Below are 24,021 nucleotides of genomic sequence, written 5' to 3'. Positions count from 1 at the left end.
AGAGTTTCTCTGGAAATTTTTGAAGAGTGATCATTAATTTTGCCCTTTTTTGAACTGTTGAACAGCCTTAAATTCCTTATTTCTTTTAGGCTGAACCACCATTTGAAAAGCCTCTCTCTCCAGCTCGTGTGAAACTTCAAGTACAGAACTTGCTAAATCTTGCAATATCTGTAAAACACTGTATCTTCAATTAACATAATTGTGTGCCCTGAACCATTTTTTCCAACCCATATTTATTTTAACTGTGCATGATATATCTTGATTTAACATCTTGATAATGAGAATGATTTATTCTATACTTCAGCCAAAATGATCCAGAGATGGAAAGCGCCATGTGTTATCTTAACTGGTGTGCTGGGTTTGCACAGCCTGGTTTTTGGTAGTGAGGGGGACACAGAGGTGTCCTTCTCCTGTGAGAAGCTGCTGGAAGCTCCCACCATGTCCAGCAGAGCCAATCTCTGATGGCTCTGAAGATGGACATGTCACTGGCCAAGGCTGGGCCAGTTAGAGATGATGGTGACACCTCTGTGATAACATATTTGAGAAGACAATCAAAACAGAGATAGTGGGGCAGTTTTAATTCCAGATAGAGAAGAGGAGGAGGTGAGAATGTGTGAGGTAACAACCTGGAGACACTGAGGGCAGTGGAGAAGGAGCGGCAGGAGGTGCTCCAGGAGCCAGAGCCAAGATTCCTCTGCAGCTGTGGTGATGGCCAACAATCAAGTTGTTATTCTACCCTTTCACTGCCTGTAGGCCTCTGCTTCTTCAGACACCCCAGTAATAATATCAAAATATTCCCCTCTGGTATTACCAAAATCCCATGCAGCTTCCAAACCATGCCTTGCTCCCCATGTTTGAATAGACAGTAGACAGCTGTGTCCTACCTGAATTCCTATGATCCCTTGACTGCCTTCTCACAGAAAGGAATAAAGTAGTAAATTTACACTTGAGAAATTTGAAGATATAATTTTTGGTGTGACTAGGAAGCACCTGCAGTTCCGTAGATTAATAAGGTCTTTTGATTAGGTAATGTTTACAATAGTTTTACAATATTTCTTATTATTTATGTTTGGATTTAAGTTGTCAGTTTTGGTGTGAATCCTGTAGTAACACTGCTTTTGGTATCTGTCCACAAGAGGTCTCTCCCTTGCTGAAATCCATTAGATGCTAACCAAAACCCCACTAATAACTCAGAGGAATTTTCCAGAACTCTTAAAGAGCTAAACTTCTCAAAGAGAAGGACAATGCAAACAATTGTAACAGAGATATGAGGTTCAGGCAGGAAAAAAACCATTCATGTGCAGCAAACCGAGTCAAATGACCTTCAGGGCCAACCCTAAATAACCTCAATTCCACTTCTTGGAGACAAACAAGAGTATCTCTGTGTCGGAACCCAGGACATTCCTCTGACTGCCCTGGAGGACTCGAGACCCCGGCAAGGGGCTCAGAGACCTTGGTATGGAGTCAAAAACACCTGTGCCTTCGATTTTTGCCCAAGAAAACAATTACCAACTTTGTGTGAAGATTTACAAGCCACAAGAGTTTGAGTAGAATGATAGTTAATTTGTCACAGGGTGAAAAAGTAGAATTTTGTGTATTTAGAATGGGGCTTCAAGAAGCAAGATGGAGGAATCTGGGTGTGTCCTGTCCTTCTTCTCCTTCTTCTTGTCCTCCATCTTCTGCTGGGATGGTGACACTGCATGATTGGTTTAGAATAGAGACAGGCTGTCTGACATAGGTGATAGGTATTGGAAAATTATTGTAAATAAAGTACACGCAGTTTGTAGTATAAAAAGTTAACACCATCCCAAGGGCAGTCACTGTGCAACAACCTGACCTGACGGACAGATCTCAGCAGGTCAGAGAAGGAATGTAATGGATAAGAGAAAATAAACAACCTTCAAAAGCAGAACTGACAAATCTCGACTTCTTTGATGGCCACGAAGGGAAAAAAGACTCTTTAATACCTTGGGAGCCATTTCAGCAACACAAAACTCGAGATCTCTGATGTCTCACCTTGAAGTATTCGGCCTCACAGGTGGAATTTTTGGCAATATGAGAGTCGCACTCCTCACGCGCGTTGGCAAATTCAACCCCGTCGGAGCAGGACTGCTTCTCCAGCTGGCTGCGGCAGCACTGCACCTGGGTCATGCTGCAGCAGCAGGGAAGAAAGGGGAGAAAAATGTCTCATATTGGTCAGGAACACATGATGCAACATTTGAGAATTAGTACTCCTACTAGTTATGTGGAAAGGGGTTTCAGTGGGAGCACTGTTACAACACAAAGATATTCTCTGGGAGGAGACAGATTGTCTGTGCAACATGGTTAGTGCGGTTTCATTGCTGATCTACCTTGCAGTCTGTCCTAGCAACTTTTTTAAACTTCAACCACACCTGCCTCAGGACTCAAGGAACTCAGGGCTGCATTCTGGCATGTTTTGTGACAGCTGGTGGCTGAGGAGGCTGATGGAAGGGAGAAGTCATTGTATTTGTGGGGTCCCTCGTGGCAGGAAGGAATGATGAATCTGACTCCATGTTCTCAGAAGGCTCATTTATTATTTTATGATACTATATTATATTAAAGAATACTAAACTATACTAAAGAATACAGAAGGGATACTTACAGAAAGCTACAAAGATAATAATGAAAACTTGTGACTCTCTCCAGAGCCTTGACACAGCTTGGCCCTGATTGGTCAATGAGTCAAAACAACTCACACCAGAAATGCAAAGAAACATCACCTGTGAGTAAACAATCTCCAAACACATTCCAAAGGAGCAAAACACAGGAGAAGCAAATCAGACAATTATTGTTTTCCTTTTTCTCTGAGGCTTCTCAGCTTCCCAGGAGAAAAATCCTGGGCGAAGGGATTTTTCAGAAAATATTAATGTGACAAGAAGTCAGTCCCTGGATCTTGTGAAAACCTGCAATCCCAGTCTAACCCTGCCCCAAATCAACAGGTATGGCATGTGGAAGGAAGATCAGAGCATTGTTCTGTGGGACACCTGGAGATCATGGAGAAAAATGAAGATACCAAGGGAAGTCATATTGAGAAACAGCACAGTGTATTGCAAGCAAGAGGAAAAGAAAGACAAGGGAAAGAAAAGTATTACAGGGCAGGGAGATGTGGAGAGGAGACAGAATAAAATTGTGCAGAAAACTTAGTTTTGTTACACTGCTCATTAAATCACTCTATTTTATCTCAATGTCAGTGAAAAAACTGGAAACTTCTTCCTGCAGGGGGAAAAAATCTACATGAGGAGGCTTTAAACTCCTCCAGTCTGGTTTCTGCTGTCACATGAATACAAAGCCCAGGGAAGACTGGCTTTGTATTTCTATTACTATATTTCTATTCCTATATATTTCTATATTTCTATATATTTTTCTAATATTTCTATATATTTCTATTACTATTTGTATTACTATTCTCCTCTCCCCACTCTGCTTTTATGTGTAACTCTGCTTTGCTGGGTAGTTTTGTGGATAAAGCTCTTCACCACTACTTTCTGTTACAGACACTGGGAAACAGAGGAAAAAATCCCCTGTACTTCTGAAAATCCCCTATTCCACTGCTGGAAATTTGATAATATCAGGAAAAGGAGTGGGTTAGTGGAACCACTGAACTACAGGCTTCTCCCACCATCACCTGAGATAAATGGCTTACCATGCATCCCCCTCTGGAGGAGCTTTCCTGCTCTCCAGGACCATGGCATGACCTTTCAGCTCCCAGGTGGTATCAGGGACTCCCTCTGCTCTAAGGCCAGGCAAAAGCGGGGGACATGTGGGTACTGGGCTCAGATTATGGATCTCTGTGCATGTGGGTGAGGCCAGCTTGTCCAGACACAGTCCTGAAGATTGCAATTCCTATTTATTAGATTGTACATGGATCATTTACAATCCAAACCACTCTAGAATTATACAGTTCCATCATTAGTAATGGTCTGACTGTGCAGTTCCCTCTTGGACAAAAACAGCCATGGTTTTTCAATGCATAGGAACTAAAAGCCAGGATAAATTCATGGACAAATTATTCAAAAATGAACTCTAAAAGCAATTATAGCAAGAAGTTAAGCCCAGGACAGTAACTTTATTTGGCAGGATACTTGAAGTTTTTGATATCTGATTTAGTTCCAGTTTGGAAGAATATGTAGCTTTTTTGTTGCTGAAATTCCCTCTGAAGCAGAATTTCCATTCCCTGCCCAGCTCTGGGGTGGTCTGACTTTCAGGGCTTTGGAAGCCTCTAAAAACTGAACTCCAAGCCCAAGAGTGTGGGAGCTGAGACTTTCCAGCCTCTTTACCCCTTCAGATTCTCTTGAGGAGCTAGATATGTCAGCCACAGACAAGCAAACAAATAAACAAACAACAGCAGTCTTTCAGTAGATCTGTTTGATTCCTGGTGTGGCTTTGTTTTTTTCAAACACCAGCCAACTCTTTGAAATCTCTGAAAAACAGGCTATTTCAACCAAAACAAGAAAGTTTCTTAAAATGTTTCCCACAGCTGTATTCATAAGTCATGTGGTCCACCCCAACTGTAACAAGGAATTAAACATCGACTGGATACTAGATTAAAATACCATTTGTTCATTCTGAGAACAACAACAATAAAATCACACTTCATTGCCCAAATCCTACAGCCCAGTTGCACTGGTAGCAAATATTGCTGGGGACTCCAAACACCAGTGTGGCAGTAACAGAGGCAGAAATCCTTGAAAGATGGCAGAGGAAGATGCTGGAAATACCTGCACAGTGCTGGTCCTTCTTTTCCCTCTGCACACCAGCCCGGGTGCTGCTGTTTGCCAGGGATCACCAAACCAGCCAGGCAGGCTCCAGGGAGTTTGGGATGAGCAGGGTCTCTCCCTGCATTCCCTAAGCCACAGGGGTCTCCCTGGATGACAGCCTCAGCTCATACCTGCTCCCTTTGTGCTCCCCAGCAAGGTGAAGCAGCCAACAGAATATTTAGATTTGTCTCTTGGTGTTATACCATTAACAGTCTGTGGACCATTAAAATATTGGTCCCTAAAAATAGAGAAAATAAAGTAGTACCTTTCTATGAATCTGTTTTTTTTTTTAATTAGGAGTAATACTTTAAAAAGCCAAAAGCTGCTTTTTCTTTATCTGCCTTATTCTGACTTTCAGTTAAAAGAGAGCAATAGAATTTTTCTGAAGATAAACAGCTATTCACAATACGGCAGATACTGTATAACACTAAATATTCAATCTTTAACTGATTGTTATATTAGTGATAAGTGATACTCATTCAGGATGTTCCAGGCAAAATCATGTATTTTTGAAGGATGAATTTTATTCATGGCTCACTTTTTCAAGACATTGAAAAAATCAAAAAATCCTTATTAATTGTTTCAGATGTTGATCTAAAAGTTATTTCACTATTAGATAACTTGATTATAAATCAAGTTTAAGAAGTCATGTTTTATATTCTCACTTTTACTTTCTGTTAAAACTTAACCAATGTGGCTGATTTTCATGGAGTTAATTTCCAAATTAAAATCTACACACCCACTTACATCCACCATATTTTCACATTTATTATTCTCCTGTGTAGAGGATGCACTCCTAAACCAGCACAGATTCCATAATCATCTATTTTTAATTTCTCTTCTTTTCACAAAAGCATTAAAATTTAACTTTTTTTTCTGAAAACAATGTTTTCTCAATCTACTTTTGTTACCCTCTGTCTCTCTCATTCTACTTCCTTCAAGCTATGTCAGTGCTATTCATGTGTACAGTGGAAGGGTCTTGGACAAAATATCAAAATCAAAAATAATGATTTTGCAAAAACAAGCTAGGTCTTCCAGCCTTGGATCGTTCAGTGTGCATTCTTGCAGCACTAGTAAATAATGCTATTCCTGGTGTAATTCCAGAAAGGCTACACATTGTTAAAGGCATGCAAATACCATATGGAGACAGACTGTTTCTGGCAAGGGAATTAAGTTCACTTGCTAAGAGCTCTGTGCAGGGGAAACTCTTCACTTAGAAAGGAAGAAGACTTATTGGACAGGTTGAGTTCCAAAATTAACTGGCAGCTCTTTCCAGCTGCCTTGAGTCCAACCACACCACAGGAAAATGAATGAATGGGAAAAGACCCACTGCGATGACAGCCAGAGATATTACTCATTAAAATTCTACACTTGTATTAACTGAGCCACAGAGACACAGAGATAAACACTGACATTGTCCAGAGAGATAATGCAGTGAGATAAAATCATGTGTGGGGCAAGAAACCACAGTGAGAGATTGCAGACATTGGGCCCAGAGCCTTGTTTCAGCTGAAAGCTGGAGCAAGAGCAACCAGAAGGATCTTTGGAACTTGTGGACTTCACACAGGGTCTGGCTCACCTTGTGTAGGACAAAAAAGTGAGTATGGCTGTGGTGTGAACCACACCACACTCAGTGAGTGACACTGACACAGTTGGTTCCCTCAGGAACCACAAGGGACTTGGGGAGACGAGCCCTAAAATGTGCTGGAACCCAGAGCTGTCACCTTGTGACATGGCAGATGTGAGAATGAGAGGGATGGAGAGCAATTCTTTCTGTGGGAGACATTTTCCCCTTGAGGGTGGTGGGAGAGTGGCACAGGGTGCCCAGAGAAGCTGTGGCCGGCCCATCCCTGGAAGTGCCCTAGGCCAGGTTGGAAAAGAGAAGGCTCTGGGGTGACATAAGTGCCCCTTCCAGTACCTAAAGGGAGCCCAGAAGAAAGATGGAGAGAGACTGTTTACAAGGGCTGGGAGTGACAGGACAAAGGGGAATGGTTTCAAACTGACAGAGAGTAGGTTTAGATTGGATATTAGGAAGAAATTCTCTGCTGTGAGGGTGGTGAGGCCCTGGCACAGGATGCCCAGAGAAGCTGTGGCTGCCCCATCCCTGGAAGTGCCCAAGGCCAGGCTGGACAGGACTTGGAGCAGCCTGGGATAGTGAAAGGTGTCCCTGCCATGGAAGGGGCTGGAACTGGATGGTCTCTAAGGTCCCTTCCAACCCGAACCATTCCATGGTTCTATGATCACTGTGGATGTATTTTAAATGTCTGGGAAACAGCTAAGGGGATGCAACTCCAACTCAATGAGGCAGTTGGTTCCTCACACAAGAGACTCTAGCAGTGGGCTTCCTTTGAGGGAGGGACTGAATCTGCAGCACCACTGCTATTACTACTCTAAAGAGATGATTCAAAGCAAGCTTGGAAATTCTTGTAAAGCATACTGGGGAAAGCACTCACAGCCATTCTCTTCTGTGTTGCATGGTCTTTGCACAGTAACTGCAGGAAATCCCTTTTATTTCAGGAAATATCAAGCCTGCTCACTTCAGAATGTGTTTTCCCCATATATCCACCTGCTAACCTTGCCAACTGAAGCTGAAATGTGCAGGGCAAACAATTCCCCCTGGCATCAAGGGATATGGCTTTCCACCCCCCACACTTTTCTAGAGCACTCATGTCAGATGTTCAACCCTTCACTGGATGGTCAGGGGATCCCAGCTGGGATTAAACCACCGCAGGAATGCTGACTTGTGCCCCAGCAGCTCCCACTTCATGCAGGAGTCTGAGTAGGAGCCAAGTCCTTTTGAAAATCTGTGACCTATCTTGTTTCTAAAGCCTCTATTCTCACCTGCCTAGACCTCAGCAGGGGCAATGAATCCAGCTCTGTTCCTGCCTTTGTGCAGCAGGAATAAATGTAAAATATCAGTGCCAGTACCCTAAATGTGCCTTCAAAAAGAATCATGCTCCCTCAGCACTGATTCTTACAGTTACACCAGCAATTAGGAGTAGAATTTGGCCCTGACCTTTGTGTCTGAAATGGCATCCTAAAGTGATTTTTCTATACCTCTCACAGATATGCCAGTTTGCAATTATAACTGGAGTAAAATAATATTGATGTTAAAAAAGGTGCTCCAAGGTGCCAATTTTACTTAGTCATTTTCAGAGCGAAGCCAAACTTCATGGGGAGCATGCAGTCAAGAATAAATGCAACCAAACTGAGTTTATCAACTTAAGGTTTTGTCAAGAAGTGCCCATACCTCTCATAGACTATGTGCCTTTTATTTTACTAGTATAATTTTCTTAACTACATCTCAGTTATGCACAAAAGCTAGATCATTAGTGAGTTTTTTCTCCAGCTCCTATGAAGTCCAAGTGAGTCTCTAAAATTAAAATATTTTGAAGAATAAATTATTTGCAGCAGAATCTCAACTCATATTAATCAAATGATTATTATATCATCAAGATATTTAGACTTAGATTGTTCAATAAACTTGGTTTCCTGTTTTTCCTGCCTCTGTTTTGTCTGTAATTCTTATGACTCCTCAAGTATTTCAGAAATTGGCATTTATTTCCTATCTGTCAATTCTTCTGTGTAAGAGGTTGCTTTTGATGCCAGTATAAATGCAAAAGTCAGAAAACACAGACTGACTTCCCTGGAAGACACATTCCTTCTGTAATAAAGATCAACTCAACCCTTATATAATTATTACCAAGGCTAAATCACACTGCAATCCATTTGAGTAGGGGGGAGGGAAGCAAAGTGTTTTAAATACAAATTTCTCTGTGGAGCTGCCTCTCAAACTACTAGTTGTTTGCCCCACTAATTAAATGTAACAAGTACATGTAACAGCAGAAAATAATGCAAATGATCATTGACATAAAAACTACAAATACCACAATAACATAAGAGATGCAGTAGAATCAAAATCTTAACTAAATATTAGCTTGCATTATTTCATTTAGTAGATTACCAACAGAAATATCCTATCAATTCTCAGCAGAATTAAGAAATCCGTATATTAACGGAGGGGTTCTATTTTGTACCATCAAATACATTTCATAGAATCATAGAAACACATAATGGTTTGGGTTGGAGGTGACCTCAAATCTCATCTCATGGGCTGGGACACCTTCCACTATCCCAGGTTACTCCCAGCCCCATCCAACCTGGCCTTGGGCACTTCCAGGGATGGGGCAGCCACAGCTTCTCTGGGAAACCTGTGCCGGGGCCTCCCCACCCTCACAGGGAAGAATTTCTTCCTAATATCCCATCTAAACCTGCTCTCTGTCAGTTTGAAGCCCTTGTAAATAGTCTTTTTCTATCTTTCTTGTAGGCTCCTTTCCTAAGCTGAGCTAATAAGGAATCTCCTTGAATCACTCTGTGGGGGAACTTAAAGCTTAAATCAGCTGAGGACTGCAGGACAATTACAATCCTGTGTAGCACCAGAGAAGGCTGCCTCACACATGTACTTATGATTTATCCTACATAAAGTACACATATGTACTCATTCAAACCATAGATAGGTCATGTGCAGGATCTGCTGTGCTCCTTTATAAACATTTGCCCTGAAAGGTGGCCAGATCCACAGCCAGCTTGGTGACATCAGTGCAGCCATTCTGAGGTGTCCTCGGGCAGAGCAGAGCGGGAAAACCTCTGAGTAAGAGACTGTACATGCCACATAGGTCAGGGTGGGTGAATCTAAGGTAGACTGACACCAAAAATTAAAAGGACTGGATTGTATGAAAAGTAGGTACTCGGGAAGAACTCCCCAAGGCTACGTATGGACTTGAAAAGCTGGGATATAAGAGTTGAAAAGCTGGGATATAAGAGTTGGGTGCTTCATCTTCTAAGTTCATCTTCCAATACTTGCCATTCCTATGGTTTCACATTAGAGTATAAGCTGTGTTTTAATATATAATATGTAACTGTGTACCTGCATTCTCTAGACTCGGATATTAATGGCAGAGAAGCACATATTCTGTTTGTGACTGCCCATTCAACACCCTTGTCACAGCATTCTTCCACTGACAGATCTGCAGAAATGAGGAAAGAGAGAAAAACACAATATATTTAATACAATTTTAAGAAGTGGTGTTGCATCTGCCAGTTAAAAAACACCCAACCAAACACAAGCAAGTCATTTTTTCCCTCCCTGACTTACAGACAGGACAGGGCACCCATACAAAAAGCATCCATGGTCCAAGCAAGCACCTGTCAGCACCTTGCAATAAAGCCCAGTGCTGCAGGTTTTCCTTTCTTGGTGAAGCAAACTGCATTTTCTCCTGACATTCCATACAAAGACACACTGATACACAGGCAGAAACCAGTTCAGATAGTCCTGCCAAACAAAAGAATCTTTGGGATTGCACTCCTTTATTATCAAAAGCAGAAGTAGCAAAAAGCAACCTTTTAAAATCCCGAAGAATACGGGATAAATCAAATACCTGATATGAAAAGCAAATGAAACAAATTACAAGCAAATTTGCAGAACTATTTTTTTCCTGAGGTTATTATCCAGTTAGTCTGTTTTCAATATTTTACTCAGAAGTATGCCTGTGCAAATGCAAAAGTAGTGCAGAGGGGAACAAAAAGGTATATGGTGTTTTGATCACTTAACATATGAAAGAAAAATTAATCCTGTTACCAACTTATACCAACACTGAAACTAAGGAGAACCACCCCAAAGACAATTATTTGTGTAGAGTATATTTTTGCAAGCTTCTAATTTAATAAAACTGAATACAGTTAATGAACTGACAAGCACTACAGGTTTGCTTCGTGTTCCAAGTGCAAAAGTTCACTGCACAGCAGGTGTATCAGAACTTGGAATAAAACAGGAGTCACACTTTTCTATTAACTGTCTTGTGGTCTGAACACTGAACAGCTCCTTGTGTAACAAATACGCAAACTATGTGTGAAAACCCTGTCTGGTTCTCCAGAGGAACAGCTTTCCAATGATTTCTCCCTGTTTCTTAAGTTTTTTGACTGATGGCCCTGACAGGTTTCACCCACAAGTGCTGAGGGAGAGGGATGATGACATTGCCAGGTTACACAAAATGATCTTGGAGCTCATGGAGAATGAGAGGAGTTCCTGAAGGATGAAGGAGAACAAGTGTCTCCCTGACTTCAAGAAGGACAAGAGAGAAGATCTGGGAAACTACAAGCTGGTCAACCTCTTACCAGAAACAGAATCTCTTACAGAATCACAGAATCATTCAGGTTGGAAAAGACCTCTGAGATCATCAAGGAATTCACATTCCTTGAAGGGGAAGGCAGATAAAAACACATAGAGAAGTTAATTCCCTCCAGTAATTCAGGCCTTTTTTTGCAGGGAACAACCTATATTCCTAGTGATTATAATTCAAAGCAAAAAGGAACGAGTTAAGTGAGGTTTTAGGATGCATCAGTCATTTTGAGGTAGGTACTCTCAAGGCAGTTACCAATTCTATGGTGAAAAGCTCTGTAATATTGCACAGGATTCTGGCTTTCCCTGCTTAGGGAAGATTACATCAAAAGGAAAAACGTGTAAAGAAAGATTAGGAGGATGATCAGGAGAATCAAAGTCCTGCTAAATGAGGAGAAACTGGGAGAAACAGAGCATTTTAGGCATAGATAAGTAAAACCTGTGAAAGAACATGGTTCCTGTCAACAAAAATTGCAGTATTACACTGTTATTACAGTAAACAACAATCAAAATTATTGGATCAAGGAAAGCAAACATGTTTTAGTAAAAAAATCATTATACTTAGAATTGCATTTAAGTTTTGGTTTGTAACAGTGCTCTGTATTCTATGACCCAGGTCATTCTTCTAGTCTTACCCAAAATAATGGTCAAAATTCTGTCATTACTAAGTCAAGGCAATATTTCTCTTGAATCCCTCAGTGTGTCCAGAATTCATGCCAGTGGCTGAAAGCTAAGTGCAATTTATAATGCTTTGGATTAAACTAGTCTAGTAAATAAAAGTCTGCCTGAAATCCATGCATTTGTGTCTAAGCTCTTCTTTGGGCATAGGGACCCTGTCTGGGGCCTTCCAGCTGACAAACATCATATGCATCAGATTTCATACAAAGCACTACAAATAACCTTCTTCTTAGTGCTGCTGTCTGCAATCAATCTTAAGTGTGTTGAAAAATGATACACATTCAACTGAAATGCAGAGCTGGCTGCAGGTTTTTGCAGGGCTTTGTACAAATGAGTCTTTAGCCAAGTTCCTCCCCAGAAGGACAATCCCTGGCTCTGGACACCAGCTCTTCCCTCCAAGCCCTGGCAACACACCTCTACTCCAACCAAATAACCCAAGAATTTAAAGCAGGCCAAGCTAAGCAAGCTTCTCTGAAGGAGTGCATCCAAGCAATGAAGGATCATGGAGAGTTTGTTGAAGGAGAACTGTGGTCCAGGCCTATTGTTTTGGTGACATCACAATTCATATCCTCTAAAGATCCTGCCAGACATCTCCTGAGAATAGAGGGAAGTGAAAAACAAGCAGTAAAAAATAAAGCACTCCACCCTCAAGGCCATTCTTCTAAAACGTAACAATCAAACAGTGAAAAACATTTTCTCTTGGCTCTGCTGTTTGGTTTGAAAATGGAAGTCCTTTCTCTTTCAAAATTTCAAGGTGTGAGTCTCACATATTAGGTGTCAGCCTCTGATTGCACTGGAAGTGATTCCATTTGGGCATTAAGAGTTGCTAATAAGTATTTAGAAGCAGGACAGAATTACTACCTCCCGGCTGCAGTTCTGTTGCCGGTTCAACTGTACACACGTGCACATTCATGTGGCTCCCAGTTGGAAATCCTTGTGCAAAAAGTTCATTCTGAGGCTATTTGTGCCTTCTTGCACCTTCTTCACGGCACCAAGAGCACAGAGGGGCTGTGGCCACTCCACAGCCTCTCCTAACTTTGTGTTGGTACTGCAGGGTGGGAAAAGAACCAGGCAGTGGGAAGCAGAAGGTAGAAACTACTCTGATTATGACATCTCAAGGAATTCCACTGAAAATAATGGTGTTTTTTTTTCTTGACTGTAACCACATGTCTTATTCAGCTGGTGGGGTTCTTGGCACACACCAGACCTGCAGTGCCAACGATGACCAAGCAGGAAGAACAGCACTGCTCCACTGAACCTGGTGCTCCTTCAGCAATTTTGCCAAGAGCACAATGCTTCGAGCAAACCAGCCAGAGAAATCTCAGGCATCCTAAAGACAATGCTGTTATGGGAAATGCTGATGCCATCATCTGTGCTCAGATTAAATGTGACCCTTTGTTGTCATCTTACGGCAGGGGTTCCATGCTGTTGTCTCCTTATCACAAAAGTTTCAGACCTCCTTGGTGTTTCTCACGGGCATCTCCTCAGAGCACTGACTCATTCTCCTTCACAAAGCAGCCAACAAACTCCAATTCCCTTCTCAATCACCCACCCCACTCTTTTATAGCACTCTTCTTCTCACTGGTTACAGCTGTGGCCTGTTAAAGTCAGGCCTGCTCCTAATCTTTGATAATTGGCCCAGCTGTAACTCCTTAGGGGTAAGATTACTTTTTTCACTGTCTTTATTTTCTTATATTCTATCCCCTTACACGATTTTATTTGGAGGGGGAAACCCTACAGGAAAGTTGTAACATGCAAGAACAGAGTGTCAGATCCCTTTTGTAAAATTGAGGAATGCTTATTCAGCTTTCTGGCATCACAAGGCAGAAAAATATGAGGATAAACCAGAGCTCTGTTAATAGGGGAGCATGCTAACTTCCTTTTCATCAGATACAGTAATTTTGCATTCTTACTGATTTGTTCAGAAAATCCCAGGTTTATTTTGGATAAAATCCAATGCAGCTTTATCACCACTTTTATCACCAATTCCTGTACAAAGCAGGGCATCCAAAAGAACTTGAGCTCTGTTAGTGTGGTAACAGCAAGGATGCCTGTCCTAGTGGACACCTGGAGTATGTTGGATTGTGCAAGAGATTTCAGGAGTCTTGGGAAGGAGACAGCAGAAACACAGCAGGAATTAAGTTCTCTAATTTTACAAAAGATGTCATGAAGAAAATCTATCAGATAGGGCATGATTAAGGCCAAAAATATTCAAACATTATGTGTGCATATGCATTCATATGCTGGTTCAGAACTATGTTTAGACAGACATGATGTGCACAAGAAAATGTTGTTTTAAGAAAAGGATTTTTTAACAGGATTGCCATAACTTGTGGGAGTTCAAAGCAAGAAATGAGGTTGATATCTGCATAACCTTAGACTTCTGTGATGCAATAATTGCTTATTCAGCTGCTGCAGTGAATATTTTTTGCAAAAGAAAGATAAGCTGAAGAATGCAAAAAAAGCATGATTCCTGGAATGAGAACCCCTGAATTGTCTCTTGTGCAAATGAAAAGCAGGAGTAAAAAGAACTGGATAAATTTCATAGCAGTAGCATTCCAGCTACATCAAAAAGGGAGATTTTTTTTAGGTAACAATCTCCAACAGCAGCTATTCTCCACTGTTGCCTCTATTGGAAAGGCCCAGATACATTCCAGGGTTGGGATGGCTGTTCATTACTGATCTGTGGAACAGTTATCAACCTGATGGTGAAACCAAACCAAAGAGACACCTGAGCCTAGGTGGGCTCACCAGGGCAGTGCCAGTCAGCATTGCCTGTTCTTCAGGGCAGCCAATGATGTGACCCTCAAACTCCTTCATTTCCCAGCCCACATAACCACCTAGAGTTTGGTATAGATTTGGAAGTGAGTCCGGGTCAAGGGATCAAAATAACACCTTCTTATTAAGATGTTTATAATCCTTTAAGCACATGAATTGATTATGTTTGCAAAATGTGGTGCAGATCTTGCCTTTCACTCAATTTACTCTGTAAGAGGCTCAGCACTGTGGAATGTGAGAAAACAAAACATGATCATCACTTCTCAGCACATGAGGATACAGGCAACAGATAGACTCTGTGAGAGCTCAGCACTAACCCAACATGTTTCAGTAACAGTATTTCATGCACAATTTTTGGAACTTGTGAGCACAGCAGGCACCCACTGGTTTAGGTTTCCAGTAAGAAAACCACTTTCAACAGACACTGTGTACCTTTCTGATAAAACCTCTCTTGTCCAGTCCAGAAAACACTCTCACTAGTGATGCTCATTCATCTAACTGCCAGCTGGAAAAAAACTCCAAATCTACTAACAGAATTTGATCCTCAGAATGACAGACTGGCCAGCCACAATACTCAGAGTCACATTCTTTGTCTTCCAATCTCCCTTTAAAAGTGCGTTCTCACAAAACTACAGCAACTGCATACCCCTTTAGCCAAGGCTCCCTTTCCCCAACATTCAGGGCAGAGTGTGCTTGGCCTGCTCTGCTACACCAAATTAATTCCTCCTGAACACTGACACCAGGCTGTTATCAGGTGGACAAAGTCAGCTGCTTCTGTAGCAGGGACAACAGTGCTGGCAGCTGGGATGTGTACTCTTGATTTTTTCCTTCTTCTTACAACAAACTGTGGAAATGCTGTCTTTGGCAATGCAAACACACTCTGGCTGGCCTCTTAAGGTATTGAGTAGACCTGGAGACATGTTTAGACAAGAGGGAAGCCAGCTGATTTCAAAAGTCCAACTGGTAATAGACTAACATGACAAATACAGCTTTGCTCATCTTCATTGTGTGTAAACCTAGGGATTGGGCTCACAGATCAGGGGAAAGGGTGAAGGAGACCTGAAACCATGAAAGGGAAAGATGTACAACAGAAAATCTGGGCCCATGATTCCCTGAAACAAATAGTTAGAACCAGGAGTAAAGGAGCAAAGCAGGAGAGCATTGCCATTCTTGATCTGAGACAATGTGAGTATGTGATGGATCTCTTCAGAATGGAGTGGGAATGAAGATGCCCCTCTTCCATTTTGTATGAAAAGAAAGAAGCAAGGTGAATAGAAGCTTTTCTTTAAGACTGGGCACACAGAGCAGGGGAATCAAATGGTCATCAAATACCCTAAAACACTGATGGGGTACAATGAACAGTCACAGCTAAACTGTGGCTCTAGTCATCTTTGGACAGTAAGATATTCTTGGTCATTCTACTCAGTTGTTCTTACAGGCTCCCTTAAGGAGTAAGACAGCCTGAATTTCAAAACAATAGCATAAAACTTGGAGCCAGGACACCCTCTCTCCAACACCCACAGCAGCAGGGGCCAGGAGGAATTCTCCAATGCATTTGTTGTAGGATGCAAGGCTGTGCTCCTCACCAGCTGTCCCTTTCCTGTCCTGCTCAGGCCCTCAAAGAGGATCTGTGACTCTGGGCTCCTCACCTCTAAGTGTGAGGGGTAATACTGGAGCTTTATGGGCTGATAGACAATCACTCACAATTCACATACAGCTAAAAAATACTGCATCCTCTCTAAACATGTTTAAAGGGTTTGAACCTTTACTTTTAGATGGATTCTCAGCTGAGGGTGATTATTTCAGGACAGCTGAAATCACTGAAGAAACCCAGTTAACACAGTAACTAAAGCAGCAGCACCCTAAAGGAAATGCCTGGTATGTTAGTGTGTTTTGTGGTTGGTTTGAAAACAGCCAACATTTTACTGGAAATTATTTAGGTCTGGAGAACAGTCATTTATAGGGAATGTGAGTCTGGTAGCACCAGCAATGGCCATCACACAACTAAGGGGATTTTTCAGACACAGCCAAACCTCATTTTATGAGATATCTGTGTGCTGTTTATAAAACAAGGTCTTAAAACCTTCCATGGCAATAGCTGGTGATGAGGAAAGGCCTGACAAAGGCAAAGCTATGGTGCAACATCCATTATGTCCTTAGTGGGGAAAGCACACTCTGCTTTACTGCACAGTTTATATTATGCCTTGGGTCTAAAAAAAAAAATCTTCCTAAAGGTAGGCTACTGGCTACTAAAAATTAGAAAAGACAACTCCATCTATTGCAGGAATAAGGCATCTTAAATATATATATATATATATCTGTATCTCAAAATATCAGCAAAGATAATGATATAGAAGGCCTTGGGAGGTTATCTTGTCTTACTCACTACTTTCAGGGACACCTGATAAAATTCAGTCACTTGGGGGCAGAGCTCTAATTAGTTGTTTAAAATCAGTATCAAGTGAAGCTGATTCCCAGACTTGTCCAGGCACTGCCCAAACTTGTCCAGGCAATGTGCTCTTGTGCTCCAAGATCTCATACATTCAGCAAGAACAGAAATTTTTTTTTATAATTTATTACCCCACTGTTCACTCCAAAAGCTCATTTCAATTCATTCTTTTGTCACTACCTCTTGAACACCCAACCTTTTGAGTACCTGAAGACTGCCACTCCCTGAGGATGCCTTTCCTGAGAACAAATTAATACCTATTTTTTCATCTTTCTGGATGGGTTGTTTTTTGGGCTTCCATGAAGAGGCTGAAGATCAAAAGACATTAAGACCAGAAGAATAAAGAATGTTCTGAAGATTCCTAGAAGATATGAAAGTGTTGAAAGAAACCTGGAGTCCACTGAATCAGCATTGTGTAAACAGCTTAGAAGGTGTAGTTTCTGTCCCACACTTTACATACTCACAAGAACATGAAAAAAGGTGTTGCATTCACAGCTCTGAGGGACACAGATGGACTAAAGAACCCAGACTCACCAAGATGACATGGAAGGACATACAAATAATGACTCATAATTGGAAGAACTGCGACTGCTCTGCCTGACAAATGCATGCTAAACTTTGCCCTTCACTTTTCCCCCTGTGAGAAAATTATGCAAATAATGAAATAACTTCACAGGAAAAGTGCCAAATAGGGCATTCTCATTTAAGAGCAAATTTTAATCTTCTCTTGATTTCTCATTTCAAATAATGAAAAACTCTATGATTAGAAATTTTTATTTAGGGTTTTAAAATTAACCTATTGCTAATCCTGTTCATTTATATAAAGGCCATGACCCCAAAGGTACTGCAGTCTTTAGGTAGACCTTAAACAGTTTTTATTTGAGTCCAAGTAAATGTATATATCCAAAATAAAGCTACTTAAATGAGGATATGAGAATGTGACAGAGCAGCACATCTCAGAATATTGAACATATATGCTCAAGCATTTCTATTGCCATAAAATTATTTCTATTGCTATTTCTGTAAAATGATTACAGGAAAAACATTTTCACACTGGGATTTCTGTATTTTCATCTGACTAGTAAATTAATAATAATAACTCTGCTTTTATATACTGCTAAAGTAAAATGTATCTTCTCTGTAGGCAGCATGTTTATTGCTGAATATGAAAAATGATGGACAATGATGAAAGATTCTGATATTCTAGTATTGCCATATTTAAAGAATAGTCAGGAAACACTAAGCAGATGGGATAAAATTTATAGCACAATGGGTCAGGGTTCAAGTATGGAAGGAATCACAGACTTAACAGAGCAGGAAGAAATTACAGCTCCTTTTTTTGCATATATATAGCAGTGCTTTAGGGAAGGTTTCATTTTAGAGAAAACATTACCAGAACTCTTACATGACACTTTCCTAATTTTGCAATTATCTATACTGAGCCACAAATCAACATCTATCTCTACCAGGTTCTCTTACTAAACATTTATATTAAAAGTACTCAGTACCTGAAATTCAGTCCGTGACAATAGCAAAGCTGGAAGGTGGCAGTATTTCCAATGAGTGTAGTGCAAGTAGCATTTGCACATTATATCCTTCCAAAGCTTCATAAATCCTTGGAAACACCCTAAAAAGCTGGAATACAGCATATGAAGTATTTCTACACCTGTACACCTTTAAAATAAGTACTGATAAAAACGATCTTTTCTGGTACTGCTTTCTTTATTACTAAGATTAAAGTCTCAATCCAGATTTTGACTGGACTGAAAACCAAACAATTTATTGGGGAACATAGAGCATCCTTGTGCAGCATTGTTCATTTGTGGTGCTACTACAATCCAGAAATCAATACTTCCTAGAGATACTTCCTGTACCTGTGTACTCAGTACCCAAAACTGCATTAGCCTTCTTTGAATGAAAATGTAACAGCAATTTGACTAACTGAAAAGAGTATGAATGAAAATCCCTGAGAATCTTGAAATTTATTTTCTTCTTAATATACAGCAGCACATACTTCAAATCCAAAAGGCAATTTCTCAAAACTTTTAAGTCTGAAGTAGTTTATAATAGGCACAAATGAGAGACAAAGTATTCCTTAGTGCTGGGGGAAAATAGAAATGTTGCTGACTTTAAAATGGGAACAGAAGAAACTTAATTAACTGCCTTAGCCAAAGATTTGTTGGTATATTGAGGAGAGTACAAGCATGGGAGATGCTTAAGACACGCTGCATCCTGTTGATCAGAGAATAATTTCAACACAATTTGTTCTGGGCTGTCCTCTGTCTCACCAGAGGACAAGTAACCTTGCCAAGTCTGATAAAGATGCAGGTGAGTGTCACAATTTCCCCCTCACTGTACACTCTGTCATGTAAATCACCCAGTATATCATCTTAGCAGGTCTTTGTCTACTCCTTCTCCACCTACTTGACGTTATTCTGAGCATTTCTAAGCTAATTTTTATTCGCAAAATATTATGGCCATTAATTCTAGCCATTCTTCTGGAACTCTTCACTGATCTGTACTGACTTTTTCTCTCCTTTTTAGGCTTTTTGCTTGTTGTGGCCTCTTCCTATGTTTTCCCTCTTGCTCCTGACAACTCCTTCATGAATTTCTTTGCAGAAAATTTTTCTATTCTTTCTTACCCTGCAATTTCTTAACCTTCTGCTTCCACTTCTACATCTTATCTTGGAGCAATGCTATCCAACCTCCCAATTTAATTGTGTGATGACTTTACTATTAAAATCTCACTCCTAACCTATCTCCTTCCTTCAAATCTACACAAAAACACGAGTGCCTAACATTTGCAGAGTGCTCACAAAACTTCTGCCTGTTTTGGCTACAATTACCTGCTTACTTTGTTATTTCTTAACTTCATTAGTTTTCTTTGCTTCCTATAACAGTCAACCATCACTTTCTGCTACATTTTCACAAAAGCTTTCCTTCATTTATCTCTTTCCTTCTAACCCACTCTGTGTTACCATTGAAATTCTTGTCTGTGCCCTGAAGTTGTTTTATTTGGATTTCAGCTCTCTCTTTCTTGACCTTCTCTGTTTCATCCCCTTTTATTCTCTACAGATATTTTACAAATCAAGTAAACCCAGATTCTCTGCTTACTGAATTCATTTTACCACCTACTTCTTTAGAAGTATCCATAACTCAAAAAGCCAAACTCAAAATCTTTCATGGTCCCTGTTAACTATTTCAGTCAAGTCCCAGAGGGCTGAAGCCCATCTTTCATTTCAGAAAATAGGAATAGAAGCATTGTAGAACAAGTTGGTCTTAACACAACTATTTATTGAAAACACATGTAAAGTTGATATGAAACTTGCAGAATGGGCTAAAGTAGAATGAGAAATAAATAACTTTTGAAAATGCATTGACCTACTCTCAAGATAATGCCTGAAACCTAACAGAACAATATAAATATACTGCAGTAACTTGATAAGCTGGTTTATGGGGGTTTCTCTTGGATTTCACTAACACGTCTGCTTTCAATTACACAGATGAAAAACAAAGAGCTTTAACATCTTGCTCTTCTCCTGATTGCAATAAAATGTCACTTCTGAAAATGGCCTCTTAAAACAAAACTCAACTAAAAACTAATTTAGAGGTAGCACTCATGTTTTAGAACTGGTAGTATGTGATTTTTTTGGGGCAGACTTTATCTATGGTAACACACAAGAAAGCACAGATTCAGCCTTTTATGTGTCCTACCTCCACCCAAATACTTCTTATAAATGTACTGTTATAAAAGCACATGTAAAAATCATAATCTTAAAATAAAACTCCTTCCACAAAGTCAGTGGAACATTTTTTTTATTGCAACAGTAACCTTCCCCTGAATAGACACGCTTCCAGATGTTTAGTGAGTTAAAACTGTGCCTGTAGTACCAAGATGTGCCAAAGAGAGAGCTGCAGGATGAACTTTTAATACACCGACTGGCCATGGTGATGGAATTAATCTTCTTAGTTTTATGGTAGCTGATAGGTGTTAAATAATGCAATGTTTACAGTAAAAAAAAAAAAAAGTTGCATCATGAAATGTTTTAAGGTTTTAAGATCCTTACTCTAGCAAAGAATGATGTACATGCCCTATATTAATGTGCACTGGGCAGTTCCCCTGAAGGCAGTCCTTCAGTTTCTTCAGAACAAACACTTTAAGAGCTACTGATGATTTGATGATTCATTAGTGAGGAAAAGCAATTAAGGAAACTGATGGTAACAAATTCAGAAGAAAACTGTATTTCATAAATACACTATCCTAGTAACTTGGCAATTGTATCACCATAGCACATGGGACCTCCTCTTTGCTCCAAGGCCCCTCATTCCAGACCTGCAGGGGAGCACAGGCTCTGCCCCAAAGGCTTCAACAGCATGACTTCACCAAGTAATTACTTCATTTACCTCTAAAATGCAGATTATTATTCAATATTCATTAATTATTTCACCCAAGTGAAGTCTACTCTTTGAATGCTGATCTCCTAAGCAAGGATCCTCACCTGCTTTCAGATATTTAAACCTAATTTTATCCAGTGTACTGTTAAGTTTTAAGAAATAGAAATTCTCAGTCATATTAGGATATGGATTCTAATTTGGAAATCAAACGCTGATATATATTTTACTGCTAATTTTTGTGTTAAAATTTTTTTTAAAAAAACAGAGCTTGTAGATCTAATGACTTCCCAGTTTTCTAAAGAATTATCCAGTAACTAAGGTTAAATGTACAGAGGTCACAAACTGAAATAATTCATGTTCTACAATCATGTTGGATGCTTAAAATTACTATGCCTGCTCACTTGACACACCAAAGCCACAGTTTTGCTGATGTATTCTGTTGTCTAAGGCAAAGTAGGAGCTATTTTGATTCTGGAGGCGAATGCTGGTCTTCTGACCATCTTATTCTGTCCCTCTTTAAAATGAGCAATTCTTTATCAAAGCAGGTATCTGTGACAAGTGCTCTGCTAGATGAAAATCCAAGACTCAAGACACTGTGATAGTAACAAATTATTTACTTCACTGTCTTTTGTCTGCCTAGGCCAGCGACCATGTGTTTCCAAGTACTTGCCTGGAGTGTAATGAAACCTCAATGGACCCCTTGGGGTTACTCTAATGGAAAAGTCACTTACCTGTTAGCTGTGATAAATTCGTTATCACCATAGGGCAAATACTTTCTTTGTCACCTCCTACAAATTAAGATTTGCATGAGATTTCTACAATGAATTAACAAGTTCACATCCTCTCTTCAGACAGTAATAAGAGACCAGAAATAAAAGTGTGCAGTACAGAAAAGGAGTCATGGCTCGGATCCAGATCCCTGCTTTCAAAACCAACCACATCACACGGTACCATTCGCACACGCTCCGCGTTTTGTCTCCACAGAGCCTGCATCCTTTGCTTCGCTATTCCTCCCTCTCCTCCGGGATCCCAGTGAGCTGCTGGCTCGGTTCCCCGTGCTTTCTTTCGGCTGGAGCTGTGTCCGGCAGGTCAGAGCTGCCGCCTCTGCTGCCGCCGCCGCTTTCGGACCCGTCACTCCCGCTGGGCACCAGGGGCACCGCACGGCGCCCGCCCCGACATGTCGCGACATTCCTGCGATATCCACCGAGCTGCTCTAGATCCCGGGTGGGCTGGGGGTGTCCGTCGGGCGAACCCATCACCCTCTCACACAGAGAGCTCAACACCCCGCGGCACGGCACAGCCCAGCCCGTCCCGTCCCGTCCGGCAGAACCTGCCCGGGGGCAGCGGCGGGGCCGGTGCTCACCACGCCTTTCTGCTCACTTGGACGTGGCAGCGGCGCTTTAAAGCCTGCCCGGGACGTGCGGGGACACGGGGGAGAAGGGGCCCCATCGCCCGGCGAGCCCCGCAGCCCATCCCTGGCTCCCGGCGCCGCTCTTACCTTGTCCCCGGAGCGAAGGCGGCAGCAGCGCCAGGAGCAGCAGCAGCCGCAGCGGCCGGGCCCCGTCCATCGGCGGGGAGCGCTGGCCCCGAGCGGGTCTCGGCTCTCCTCAGGCGTCCGTGGGGCTCTCGCTTCTCCCTCCTCGCTTGCTGCTACTGCTGTCCCAGCCGCCCGAGACCGGTTGGAAAAGAGCTTGCAGGAACCCCCCCCCCCCACTCGGTGGGCTTTACAAAGATTTAATTCAGTGCCTGCCCGCTTAATTACCCAGCCTGCGAGTGCTCGGCAGGACAGAGCCGTGGCCGCAGCTCGGAGGCACCGAAGGCTGCCTGGTGCTGCCGATAGCCCGCCGCCCCCACACGCCCTGAAAGTGACTCCCCGGAGCTCGGCGAGCGGCGGATCCTCAGCCCGAACCGTCACTGATGCCGTGAAAGAGAAGTGCAGCGACTTCTCTCGTTTCCAAGTAGAGGAAAGCCACAAACAAAGGCAAGGCAAAGCAAAATAAAACAAAAGAAACCACCTAGCAGAGGTTTAACCTCTAAAGGGGAAGTATTCAACCTCCCTACCCCTTTTAGGTCTTTACCCCCCAATACAGCTTTTGTCAATCAGATATGGTTTTTAAAAGGAGAGAGATTCTAGAATCTCTCAATGAAATTCAGTGGGGAAAATAAAAATCCCTCCTTCCCTCCCCCTACTCTTAAGAAGTCAGGATGAGAATTTCAACCCAAATGAGGCAGCTCTGATTTCTCTCCCCTCCCTTCTTTTTCATCTTCTTTTTTTTTTTTTTTTAACCTCCTTATCTTATTTAAACAGGAACACAAACACTGATAGTGGTCAAAGGACCCAGTTGGCAATGCTGTTGTTGAGATCTTTCAGATAATGAGAGGGATAATATTTGCAGGCAAATGGAGATGGAAACACACAGAGAGTTCAACACCCCTGTATACTTTGCCCTCGATTTTACACAAACAAAGAGTTGGAAGTCATTGTGTGTTTGCTTGCAGGTTGTGCCACGTGGACCCTGATTGGGCTATTCCTCTTGAAACTACTCAATAATGCAACTTTTGAGTATCTCTCCTCAAAATGTCCAAATGGGAAAAGTGTTTAAGGCAGTAAGAGTTGAATGTGTGTTTTCGTTCTCACCAAGTTATTTGTACTTTTCTAACACAAGAACATAAATACCATCGTAAGGCCAAGAGTACAACTATCTCAACAGCCTGTCTTCAGCCACAGTTGTAAAGTAGTGGAAGAGCATGAATAAGAAAAACAC

The 24,021-nt window shown here is 41.4% G+C and overlaps 1 protein-coding gene across 2 annotated transcripts in view; it reads right to left on the bottom strand.

Moving 5' to 3' along the window:
• FBLN1 (fibulin 1) overlaps positions 1–23,485 on the bottom strand; it is a 66,904-nt gene extending 43,419 nt beyond the window's left edge. For both annotated transcript variants that reach the window (XM_077178242.1, XM_077178243.1), the window contains exons 1-3: positions 22,755–23,485; positions 9,706–9,805; positions 2,017–2,152 (exon numbers count right to left, since the gene is read on the bottom strand). In XM_077178242.1, the coding sequence (XP_077034357.1) occupies positions 2,017–2,152; positions 9,706–9,805; positions 22,755–22,824 (306 nt within the window). In that variant the 5' untranslated portion in view covers positions 22,825–23,485. The remainder of the gene's footprint in view (positions 1–2,016; positions 2,153–9,705; positions 9,806–22,754) is intronic.
• Positions 23,486–24,021: the final 536 nt, after the last annotated feature.

The sequence above is a fragment of the Agelaius phoeniceus genome, chromosome 5 (assembly GCF_051311805.1).
Source record: "Agelaius phoeniceus isolate bAgePho1 chromosome 5, bAgePho1.hap1, whole genome shotgun sequence".
NCBI classification, from domain to species: domain Eukaryota; kingdom Metazoa; phylum Chordata; class Aves; order Passeriformes; family Icteridae; genus Agelaius; species Agelaius phoeniceus.
Note: the sequence above shows the minus strand (reverse complement) of the source record. Positions and strands in the feature narration are given on the sequence as shown.